This window comes from Drosophila mojavensis, unplaced genomic scaffold (genome assembly GCF_018153725.1).
Source record: "Drosophila mojavensis isolate 15081-1352.22 unplaced genomic scaffold, ASM1815372v1 contig_231, whole genome shotgun sequence".
In the NCBI taxonomy this organism is placed as follows: Eukaryota; Metazoa; Arthropoda; class Insecta; order Diptera; family Drosophilidae; genus Drosophila; species Drosophila mojavensis.
Genome location: NW_025318772.1, coordinates 3,873,066 through 3,885,596, shown reverse-complemented (window position 1 = coordinate 3,885,596; position 12,531 = coordinate 3,873,066). Strand labels below are relative to the sequence as shown.

General features: G+C 41.0%; 2 protein-coding genes across 2 annotated transcripts; one reads left to right on the top strand and one right to left on the bottom strand.

The window, feature by feature from the left end:
• Window positions 1-1,162: 1,162 nt before the first annotated feature.
• LOC6574850 lies at window positions 1,163-2,047 on the top strand. The gene is made up of 2 exons (XM_002000842.4): window positions 1,163-1,365; window positions 1,434-2,047. The coding sequence occupies exons 1-2, from the start codon at window positions 1,348-1,350 to the stop codon at window positions 1,953-1,955; spliced, it is 540 nt and encodes a 179-aa protein (XP_002000878.2). The 5' UTR covers window positions 1,163-1,347; the 3' UTR covers window positions 1,956-2,047.
• Window positions 2,048-4,228: 2,181 nt separating this feature from the next.
• LOC6574849 (putative mediator of RNA polymerase II transcription subunit 26) lies at window positions 4,229-5,964 on the bottom strand. The gene is made up of 3 exons (XM_044007975.1): window positions 5,653-5,964; window positions 5,295-5,572; window positions 4,229-5,120 (listed from the first exon to the last, which is right to left on the bottom strand). Exons 1-3 carry the CDS (start codon window positions 5,680-5,682, stop codon window positions 4,331-4,333), a joined length of 1,098 nt encoding a protein of 365 aa, XP_043863910.1. The 5' UTR covers window positions 5,683-5,964; the 3' UTR covers window positions 4,229-4,330.
• Window positions 5,965-12,531: the final 6,567 nt, after the last annotated feature.

Genomic DNA, 12,531 nt, shown 5'->3' with positions numbered 1-12,531 from the left:
ACCTTTTGATCGATATGCCAATTTTCAATCATGCCTGTGAATGTATGTGTGTGTGTGTATGTATGTATGCATGTGTGTGTGAATCAAGTGCTTAAACTGCATTAAAGTTCAGTGGTACAAAGCGTGTGTAATTAATAATTTCATTTATTAACATTTAATTTGTGCGTATTAATTAGCCAATAAACTCATTGAAGACAGTTGAACAAAGGTGTTTTTGTTGTTGTTGTTGTTGTTCTGCTTGTAAAACACAATCAAATTCAAATGAATCAGACGCACTCACAAATGTGTGCCACAATAAGCTGCACAGTCGCAAATGCCTCGATTTGTTGTTGTTGTTGTTGTTTTTTTGTGAGCTTGACATGCAACATGATGCATGACGCGACTTGTCGCCGGAATCATCCGTTCATCCATTCAGCTGCTGCCTGACCTGCCCGGACGTCTGCTGCGTGTGTCAGTCACACCAATTGTCAGTCAAAGGCAGCAGCAGCAGCAGCAGCAGCAGCAGCTGAAGTGGTCGTCGCACAGTTTGAAATCGGAGCTTGCGAACCGGATTTACCCAAAACAAACAACACAATGATTAAGAACATTTGAATGGCATGCTAACGACTGCTGAATACACTGTATATAGATTAAAGTAAAAGAAGAAATAAAAATATTTAAATATATTTTAAGAGCAATCTCTCATTCTGTTAAATATTGATAATATATTATAGATATTTTTATAGATTCATGAATTAAAATATGAATATATTTGATAAATTGTACTCTAACTTCGCTGTTTCACTAAAGGAAATTTAGACTTCTAAACCATATTTCAATATGTCTTCCCATCTAAATATACATATATAATAAGTTTATAGATATTTGATTATTTTTGCTATATTCCTATTTATGTCTATAGTTAAATGTAGTTCGATATCATTTGAGTTGTATTCCATTTATCTATAGAAAATATTCGCATTGTAAATCTACTTCATACTATGATATATTTCATATACACTTATATATATTCAAGGTATATTACCTTATCGTGCACTCAACCAATATACCCCTTTGCTCTTTCTGTACAGTGTAGCAGAAAGAAACAGAAACAAAAGAAGCAGCAGTGAAATGTTTTTTCCCACTTGAACTGGATGCGCTGCTTAAATATAAAAACACCCAGCTTCAGAACATTAGACGTGTTTAAGAGCTCGATTAAAACGTAGCGCGCATCGAATCGACTTGAATTGAATCAAAAAGAAATTTCCGTTTGTTTATAAATATTATTCATAAAAAGAATAAAAATAACATAATTAGAAAGTGGATTTCATTCACATCAATTTTATCAGTTCGCAAAATTAAACAGAAATGTGTTTTCGGAATATGGTAAGCATTCGCAGTACCTCAACTATATACGATCTATACTAATATAAATATATCTTGTGCAACCTTAGTTGCTTAGCTGCTGTCTGATTCTGATGCTGGCCACAAGTCAAGCCCGGCCACGCTACAGTAAAACCTCAAACAGGAAGAACTTTGACCTTAGCACCGCCGGCAGCGAGACCATCCTGGCCTACGCTGCCAGGCCCCAGCCGCCCATGGCCCTAACGGGCAACTACAATTTGATAATGCCCGATTACTACGATCACCATCCAGCAGAGTCGATGCAGCTGCAGAACTTTGCCGCATTCTACGACGCCGAGATGAGTCCGGGCGCCGACCTGGGCATGGATGAGTCACAGTTCCTGGCCAGCAGCACGCCCGTGCGTCCGCCAAGGCCCATCACTGCCGAGGAGCAGCGCGTACGCCAGAAGCTGCATCCAGTCGACATCACCCGGGAGAAGAAGGCTCTGCACAAGCTGAAGAAGGGCAACACAAAGCCGAAGGGCGAGGGCTATGCTGAGTGGGATCAGTTCGATTACGATCTCTATAGCGTCAATCCGGGCGATAGCAAGAAGTACTATAGCGACTACTAAATGTTTGTCCAACTTTCTAGCTATTCCCGTATTTGTTTTTGTTTATTGTTTATTTCTGTTTAAGCACTGAATAAATTATTTATTTATTTGTATATTGCATTTCGAAAAATGTCTCTGGAATGCGGTTTTGTATTTTTGGAAAGCTTTTGCGGCTGTCGCAATAACTTTGCCTAATGCCTTACCTCTCCTCTTATTATTATTTTGTATTTTTATTTTGATGTTGTCAAATTTGTCTGTCGCAAATAATTATTAGTTGCCTAATTTGTTTAATTGCGCAAGTCATTAGCATTTGGCGCGTCGTTTGAATTTAATTATGGGGAAGATTTTTCTACTCTTTTCTTTTGCAGTTTTCTGCCAAGTCGTTGCGATCTCTTGCACAGCATTCACTCTGCTAGCTGGAGTGCCTGGGCATCCGGCCCTTGGAGAGTGGCGACCGGACAGAAGCTTCATCATAAACGTGCCTGTTGACACCTTGTTTACTTATGCACCTCTTGTGGCGCCTCGACGCTGCACAGCTAGTGACACTTCCGCTGGACTTGGACTTGATGAATCGTCTAGCAGCTGTTGGCTGTTGGCTGTTTGCTGTTGTCTTTCAAGCACACACAAACACACGCACACTGTGACGTCGGGGCCAGAAACGTGTTTCCATTTGGTAGCTAACTAAGAGATAAAATAAAATAACAACAAGTACGAAAAAAAAAAAAAAAAAACTAGAAACGAAGCTATTTCTTGGTATGTCCCACTCGAATGCTAAACAAATGACTCAACAAGAAGAGCTCGGGCTGTCTTTGGAGCAGGTTTCGATTTGTTTGGGTTTTACAGTAATTTAATATCAAATATTTCCCAATTAAGGCGAAATGAAGAATTCTCTGTGGCCAAAATCTATTTCAAATTGCCTTTTATGGCTGTTGCTTGATGCTGAGCACGATTGAGTGGCCGAGTCAACTATTAAACTCCAGCAGGAAATCTAATGTGAGTTTCTAGTTTGCATTTTAGTAATTGAAACTGTTCTGTGTAAGTGTATAAAACGCTCGTATTTATGAAAGCCAAAACGAATCGCTACTAGATTGATACACATATGTGTATAAAGCTCCATTTCTTTCAATTTGCTGGCATTTCAATTACTTTTTATGTTTTATTGACCAGCACAGTAAATATGAAACGCGCTTTTAGATTTTAGTTTTCAAATGTTTGTCTGAGGCTTTACAATCAGCATATAAAGAACCAATGAAAAAAAAAAATTTTTTTTTCTATGACTTAATTAAAAAATATTGCATACTTTTAGGCTTGACAAGAAAATCATTTGAATTGATTATATTTGAACTTTTGAAAGTAGAAAATCTCCAGCGCGTCTTAAACTTTATTTATTTGTTTTTTTTTATTTTTATTTTTTTTTTTTTTTATTAAACTTGCATTGTACAGATTCAGCGCTTAAAATAAATATACAAAAAAGCCCATGTAAAAAATTATTAAATACACATTTATGAAGCGTAAGGGGTATATTGGTTTTGTGAAATGTCAGTCCGTCTGTTGTAGTCGTTCATTTCCTTACAATTTTGGGTCGCCAGAAGGCTAGTATATATAGATCATATATCTGCTTAAATTGTAGTTTGTATTCATTTACTTATTTATTTTCTTTTTTTTTTCTTTTTGTTTAACTCTTAACTTTCATTTATTCATAAGAGGCACTCTAGTAAAAAAATAAATTTTATTATAATAATTAAATTTGTTCGCACTGAGTTTGAGTAGTTACTGAGCTTGCAACATTTTCAGTTGCACTGTGTTGAGATGAGAGCTGATTTGGATGTGCTCTCAGTTTTTGTTGCTATCTGCAGCTGTGTCTATCCACGTTTCTAAAGCTGTCTGGCCCAATGAGCTCAACTACTGTGAGAGTTCCTAGACCATCATGTAGCTACCCATAAGCTAGTCAGCACGATAACGCGCAGATTCACATAGCGCTATTCCACATGGGTAAATTAGGAATAGTTTTTGCACTTTATTGATATTATACTCTTACTTACTTACCTTGCTTATATGTGGCTTAAAAGTCAGAATAAGTGGCCAATAAGCACACAAAGGGGGTTACTGGAGTATGGCTTCAATAAGCATTATTATATACTATAAAAACTGAGAAAAATATTATATGTTTGTCACAAATACATGTATGTTTTTTTACTCCTACACACGGGTGTCTTTTGAGTGTAATATTTAATTGAAATCAACAGCTGACCTTAAGAAAATAAGTTCAAATAAAATATTGAGGATAAGAGGATTTTAATAATAATAGAAAATAATAGAACGGTTAAACAAAATGTCAACAAAATATATAATATAGAATATTCCTCTTAAATGTACCTTAGACTTTTTAGATGTATTTAGTTATAGGGATACACATCCAGCTGTTCATGCAAGTGCTGATATGCGCGTCTGTCGTGCGGTGTCCGCTGGCCATAGGCGTTCGCCTCTGCACCCTGCTCCAGCTGGTTGTCCTGGGAGTTATCCTTAACGCTCACCGTCTTGGCTCGAGCCTTCTTCAGCACTTCAAAGTGGTTGGCATCGATCTGACCGGGCTCCAGCTCCAGCTGCTGGCACTGTCCGTTGGGCTCGCAGTTGGTCACGATGCGCTTATAGCCGCGCGACTCACCTGCCACCGACTGCTTGTATTCGTGGGCATCCAGCATGGCGCTCTGCGACTGACCGCTATAGTCGCCAGCGCGGTTTGGTGCCGCCTGCTGCTCAACCACGGCCTGCACTGGGCCATTGCCATGACCGCCGTCCTGCACTTGCTGGCCATTGGGCAGTGTGACAACGGCATAGGGCAGTGGATTGCTGTCGGACTGCTCCGGCTGTGCTGGTGGCGGCGGTGGCACATAAGTGACCACTGGCTGCACCTGAGCTCTGGTCACTGTCACCGGTTGCGGCTGTCTGTAGTAACTGGCAACTAACGGTTGCTGCGGCTGCGATTGCGGCTGAGGCTGAGGCGGGAGGTAATTGTAGTCGATTTCCTGGACTGTGGCAGGCCGCGGTGGTGAGAGAGCCAAAAACTGGGGCTGGCGATTAACCAGCAAAGGATTGCTATGCTGCTGCTGCTGCTGCTGTTGCTGCTGTCGTTGCTGTTGCTGCTGTTGCTGGTACTGCAGTTGACGCTGCTGTTGCAGCTGCTGCTGCTGTTGCAACTGTCGCTGCTGTTGCTGTTGCAGTTGCTGCTGTTGCTGCTGTCGTTGCTGTTGCTGGTACTGCAGTTGACGCTGCTGTTGCAGCTGCTGCTGCTGTTGCAACTGTCGCTGCTGTTGCTGTTGCAGTTGCTGCTGTTGCTGCTGTCGTTGCTGTTGCTGGTACTGCAGTTGACGCTGCTGTTGCAGCTGCTGCTGCTGTTGCAACTGTCGCTGCTGTTGCAGTTGCTGCTGTTGCTGCAGCTGACGATTGGGCACCGTGTACGTTTGATGTGCCGTGTAGACCGCTGGCGACTTCTGCGATTGCAGCTCATAGGTGCGTCCAAGGGCTTGCACCACATACTTGGTCGCCGGGTTTGGGCTCGCTGCAGGCGGGCGGAAGGGTATCTTCGGGTGCTGATAGTTGTAGGGGATCTGTGACTCGGCGCAGCTCAGTAGCGCCAACTAATACAATTTTTCAAAACATTTACACATTAATATTAATGAGGCTTGGTTGGCTCATTAGGCCGCACGTCGCCGCTTACCGTCACGACGAGCAGCATCAGGTTGGCCATCGAAGTGTCAGCTCGGAAATTGTGGAACTGTCTGTGTTTCGTGTTGTGCACGCGTCGCCGTCTGGCAAATGATTGAGACAGTTGCCGTGCAGATCACAGTGTTAGACTTCTTCAGAAGAAGAGCCAAACGAGAGCTGCGTCAGCGGCAGCAAAACTCGTTTTGCCTATTATTGAGTTGTAATTGTGGCATCGCTTGCCTCTGGATTCGCTGTAACATTTAAATTTCATAATTTTGCCTTCTCCCTCGCTGGCTATCTCTTTCTCTGTCTTCCCCTATATATATATATGATTGTGGAGATATTTATCTGCCTGTATATGTTATCGTCGCTCGCCACTTCAGCGTTCGTTTGCTTGTGGAATAATTTGGCTATCACTTGGGTCTCGCTTTTGTCATCGTTAAGGAGCCAACTTTTACGTTGGCACATGCCCAGAAATAATTCCGCTGGGGCCGTGAAAATCTTTTCCGCTCTAACTATCGATTAATGAGTATCTGAATGTCAGGTAGATTTATAAGTTCAGCTGTTTGTTTGCTTTTTTAGTTGATTGATCTATATAGTTTGCATGCAGCAAATCACATTCAGCTCACAGCAACTTAGGATTGGATTATGAAGTGATCGAATGAAGAAGATCTGAATCAAATTTGTCATTACCAAGATACATTATTTTATATATTATTATCAGTGATATTTCTCTCTCTCTCTCTCTCTCTCTCTCTCTTTTTCTTCCTTTGTGTTGTTTAATTGTTATAATTATCTTCTCTTCTCTCAACTTTATTTCAATATCTCCTACTTATCCCACTCATATGCATTTTCCAATACTCCAACTCTAACCCAAATCTCTTGGACAGAGTATTAATTGTTCGTTTGCCTGCACCTCCCTCACTTTTTTTTTCAAGTTTTGTGATTTATGTTATTTTTCATTGTCTTTCCGCACTTAACCACTTTTAATTTACCAACTCAGCCATGCCACATTATCGTAGATCTCTGCGTATTGACTCTGTGTGTTTATGAAGATCATGTTGAACTCGTCAAAAGTAAAAGTGCGGTTCCGTCGGGTTCAATAATTTGGTTTTCATAGCAGTATTTATTAACGTTGTTGTTGTTATGGATTTATAAATAAATTTGCATCAATTTCATATGGGATTTGTTGTTTCTGTTTTGGCTTCATCCGTTGAAACTGTGTAAATTGGTAGACAATAAAGTTTAATTCGGTTTCAATCCAGTGGGCAGACCTGGTTGATATATATGTATGTATTCCATATAGCCAAGAGTCGAGTTAAGCTTAAATTTATTATTTTAAAATGCTGAACTCGACTCGATTCTCTGCTTTGAAGCTGACAAATTAGTTTTGTTTTCTCTTCTCTTTTGATCAAAATCGAATTTCGTATATAAGACAAATATAAGAAATATATATGAAGGAAGTGATGCGATCTGCAGATGTGTTAATTATTAGCATATATATCTTAACTCTCTTCATGACGAATCATTTTGATCATTTCATTGTGAATCCACAAAAATGATCTTAGCCAACATAATGAGAGTTCATATTTTATTTTAAGAGCTTAAATTTGATAAAATACCTTGGGCGCTAATTGAGTTAATGTTAACTATTAGAGGTTAGTTGTCAAAGTTGGCAGTAAGGCTATAATTGAACAATATATTTATGATTAAACTGCGACCGTCTCAGCTCATTTGTTGACAAACTTGTAAAACGATATTCGACCTGGGAAGCAGAAATATTTTGGAAATATAATATATTAACGAAATATCAAGGGTACAAAAAATCTATTGAAAATTCGCATTTTGAATAAATAAATTTAAATTTACAGCAAATGTTTATTTATACATTTTTTCCAAATCAAATATAATTAAAAAAAAAAAAAAAATTGGTTAAAACTAATTAAAAGAAATATATATAAATAATATATTATCGAAATAAATCAATTTCGGAATTAAATATATTTAATAGCTTGTTTTTTTTTTTCGGAAACAAATATTTGCTAATTGTTGTTTATTTGTTTATTTATTAAGGGTATTGACAATCAATCAATTAATGAATTTAATTTTTGAGTGACTGCACGCAAAGAATGTGTTTTTCCCTCCATTATTTTATTTCCTTATGGGAATGTGTAAAGACTCAGATTCATATTTGTCGGTTCGATGTTAGAACAGAACTGGTTTCCAACGGCCTTTGAATGGCTTTGCTAAATATTTAACACACAATGAATATCAATGTAAAAGTGCCAAGAGGTTAACTTACGTGAGTCACGAAAAGATATTATGTTTATTTTGCTTGCCTTGGTTTGGTCAAGATCGTCAACGAATAGATATTCTTGGGATTGTAGATTGAAAAATCGAAGAGGCTTGGCTCTGTTGAAGGTGCAAGCTAACGCAAATGATGTTCTCAAACTGGTTCAATAAAAAGTCCGAGCTCCAAGCTTTTTTCAGCATACAAATAAAATGCTTATATACTACGATCAAAATCTATATGATTATTATGCATGACAATTATTGGGAAAGAGATAAGTGAAATTGTGACCATATATAACATTCAATTCACAATGTATTTGAGTACGACTTCATAGCCGGTAGTGGTCAGACTTTCTGGTACTTCTGCTCAAGAGATCGCAGTCAGTGGTCTGAGGCTCATGAAAACTTTCGAGCGCAGTCAATTGACTGGCTGACAAAGGGGCCAGACGTTGCGCAATATGTTAATGTCAAATCAAAGACACGGCATTTGAATGCCACTTACCGAGGCAGAAGTCGATGCCGATGCGACGCTGCGGGTGGAGCTACGCACGTGCTGCGTTGCTCGGGCTGAAAACAAAGCGCAAGGCAACTGCCGGCACTTGACATTCACAATGAAAATGCAAGGCAAGTGAAAGAGGCTTACACACGCACACAGACACACACACACGTACCCACACAGACACACGCAGAGATTCGCACTCGCGACAGCTTATCAGAGCGTTGGAGTAGCGCTTAATAATGCAAGTGGCCAATGCTGCGTATACGCAATGCGCCTTGACTGCAGCCAGCTTGACTGGGCTCAGTGTGAGCCCGCAGGCGTGACTGTGGGCGTGCCGCAACTGCCGTGGTGTGGGTTAGTCTGTGGGTTGTCTGTGCCACGCCAACGTTGCATTCATAATGTGCATTCAGGGTTAAAAGTCGAGTTACGTCGCGTCGCGTTGCATGCAACGCCGAATGAGATAGCGCACGTGATGGGGTCGCCATAGAAATGCAGTTGCAGTTTGCAGTTGCATGTGTTCATCTGTGTGTGTGTGTGTGTGTGTGTGGGTGTGTTGCATCTTTTCGCGTAGGCAGACGAAGGGACGTGCAGTTTGCTTTAGCCATTTTCCACATGAAGCGTCACTTTAGACACCTCGCTGGCTTTGCTGGGCTTTCAGTGGCTTTGCTTTAGTTGCGGCGCCTAATTAGACACACCTGAGCCCACGGCGTAACTGGCCTGCCGTGCAAATTGGTTAGTCGCCTGCCACCTGGGTTGAATGACCCCCAATGCCACCCAGCTGAACTCCATAATCCCGCAAAAAAATGAAGAAGAAAAGCTGAAAAAGTGCTTTAAGCAGCTTCGCCTACAACAATGCAAAAAACGTAGCTTGAGTGCTGCAAAAAAAAGCAAGAAAATCAATTGCATAATGGCGCATGTGTTGCGCTCAGCAGCAGCAGCAGCAGCAGTAGCAGCAGCACCGGCAACAACAACAGCAATAATAATAACAGGACTAAATTGCAACTCTTTTTTTGTTGCAGTATTTCCATTTGCAGCGGCAGAGAAAATAACAAAAACAACAACAGCAACAACAACAACAACAACAACAAAATCAACCACCAGGCGACGCCACTCGACTTGCAGCCAGAGTCAGTCAGAGATTTTTGTTGCTGCTGCCATATTTTTTTGTTGCTGTCGGAGACAAATACACACACACACACACATGCTCCCACACATTCAGAGATACTTGGGTCGACACATGTGTGTGACTGGCTGGCAGTCAGCTTTTGTTTGCACCCGCACAGGAAGCCATTTAAGTGCGGCTTCTTGAGAAAATTGCCGGCGCGACGGGCAGAGAGAGAGCCGAGACAAAAAGAGCCAAATAGATGGAGCGTGTAGGAGAGAGAGACAGAGAGGACGATAGTAGCATAGATAACGGTAAGGAGTGTGGGAGAGTTCCATTGGATGGATGTGCCTAACGAGCGCGCTGCAGCCTTAATTATTAACAGCAGCAGCTGCAGCTGCAGGGTAGGGCGGGACAGGGCACTCGGGTTGCAGGCTGAAAGAAAGAGAGATGGAGAGAGAGAGAGAGAGTGAGAGATGGGCAGAGAAAAGCTAATGCCTGGCCAGAGCTTAACTTTGTTGCTGGCTATCATGTGCCGGGGCTGCTTGGAAACCCGCTCGGTGCTAAGCCGCTGAATTGTTGAGCGACTCGGGCGCCTTAATAGGCTTAGAATCGAGTCAACTATCAAAACAAGTCTGATAAAAGCACAAATACGCATGCACACATGCACTCACATGCACACACACACACACACACATATGCACACTCGCATTTGATATGCTTGCGCTCCAGTTGCAGCGCAAACAGCTTTGTCAACGCATTCCAGATTCGCGTGTGTGTCACTGCTCTGTCTCAACTGCGTCTGCACTCTGTACTGTATAGTAATACACACACACACGCACACACACACATTGCACACATTTGCATATGTGCGCCCGTCTGTCTGCTGCAGCGCCTCTTAGTATGCAATGCCCGTCGCAGTCGCCGTTGCCGTTGCCGTTGCCGGCTCTTGACTTGTCCTCGGAGTCGTCCTCATTGCCTTTGTTTTATAATTTTCCTTTGATTAATTTCTTGTATTTTTTTATTTTCGGTCACATGCGCTAAACAATGCCTACGAGCAGCGCAGTCTCCAGTCTAAAGCAAATAAACAGGGTGCGCCAGCTAAGCAGATTTCTTATGGGTATTACTGTTATTTGCTTTTCAGCGTTGAAATATTTAATGATATTGTTTACACTCACTTCTTTGATATGATTGTTAATTCATCTCTCTTAACGTGTTTTTACAGTTTCATTGAAATTTAATGATACACAAAGTTAAAAGTGATATGAAAAAAACAATAAAAAAATAAATAAATGAAATTCAATAAATATATAAATAAATAAAATAAAAATAAAAAATAATTAAATAAAATAAAATATATTAATTTTAAAAATTCGAGTATAGTAAAGAAATATTTGGTTTTGATTATATAAAATATAAAATAAAGAAAAACATAGAAGAAAATTTAATGCAAGTTTTTATTCGAATTTAGCGTTTCTTTTTTTCCAAGTTATATTCAAATATTTTTTGTATATAATATTTTATTTATTTTATTTTATAGTATACGAAAAATATATTGTCTAGTTAATATAGATATTTATGATTTGAATATATAAAAAATATCTTAAATATTTAAATTTAAAAAATCATATTTTGAAATAAATCTGTGCCTAGTATATTACTACTCCAATAAACAATAAATTGATGATTAAAAAATTTATAAAATGCCAATTAAATAAAATAAGCATGTGAAAGTAGCATGAAAAATGAGTCAACAATAAATAGAAATTATGGCCCTATATGCACTGAGCATATCATATTTTAGCTCGATGCCGGCCAGCTTTCCTTGCTGCAAATGCTGAATATAGCCACAATATCAAATGCAACAACAACAGCAACAACAACAATTGCTGCTGCTGGATATGGACTCCTCTGATGTTTATTTGCAGTCACTCCCATGTGTCGCCACCAGCGGCTGAGCGACACCGATGATGAGGCACAAAATGTGGCCAGGCGAAGTCAAAACTAAACTGCCAGCCCGACGGTCCCTCCGTCTGTCCGTCCGTCTGTCTGCCTAACTGCCTGCCTGTCTGTCTGCAACAAAAAAAAAAAAAAAAAAAAAAAAGAGAATTAAAAAAAAAAAACAAGCAGAAATGTTTGCAACAAACAGACAAATGAGGACGGCGGCGTTGACATGATAGCCGCCCGGGAGCCTGCGAGCGGCATCTGTCGGCGTCGCTGCCGCGCTGCCGCGTTGCATGTTGCAGACGATGTCGTCATTGCCGCGCTGCATGCGTTGCATTTTTACGCTTTTTTCCATATATATTTTCAGCTTCAGTTTTTTTTTTGCTGTTTTTTTTTCTTCCTCTTTTAGCTATATTTAAATACGCTGCGGGTTGCACTGTGCACAGCACTTCATTTGCTTCACAGCTCATTCATGTTTTGTGTCGAGCCTACGCCAGGCAGCAGGCAGCGAGGCTGCCAGCCAGACGTAGCTCTAAGCCGAGGTAAACACTGCTCGACAGTTGTCCGTCTCGCTTTGGCACATGCGACTGATGTGGCAGCTGCCTCACCTACATTCTGCACTTAGACATGCTGCCACATTGGCGGCGGTGGTGGCTGCTTCGCAAAAAAAAAAAAAAAAAAAAAACGGTGGAAAAAAACCTCCCCAGCTGCGACGCCGTCGCTGCTGCTGCTGCTGCTGTTGCAGCTCCCTCGCGGCCTGCGTCTGGGCTCGGGATATCGCTTACAACAAACACTTGCAACGTTTGCAAAGCTTCTGCTCCGCCGCACGGTCGTTGGCCATGGCGGAGACGGAGACGGAGGCAGAGGCAGAGGCAGAGGCGCTGGCGGCGACGTTAACGTTAACATTAACATTAACGTTAACGTTAACGGCAACGGCAACGGCAACGGCGACGACGACGACGACGACGACGACGGCGACGGCAACGTTAACGGCGGCCTTCCTTTCTCGAGAAGTTTGCCGAGCTCTACACTCGGTTGCATTTGCTGCATGTGGC

What these genes read in the sequence shown, in the direction of transcription:
- LOC6574849 (XM_044007975.1), bottom strand. Translation starts at nt 5,682, where the DNA reads ATGGCCAACCTGATGCTGCTCGTCGTGACG. An exon ending in TGATGCTGCTCGTCGTGACG is followed by an intron (nt 5,573 to 5,652) that starts GTAAGCGGCGAC and finishes AAATTGTATTAG; the next exon opens with TTGGCGCTACTGAGCTGCGC. An exon ending in CAACAGCAGCGTCAACTGCA is followed by an intron (nt 5,121 to 5,294) that starts GTACCAGCAACA and finishes GTTGCAACAGCA; the next exon opens with GCAGCAGCTGCAACAGCAGC.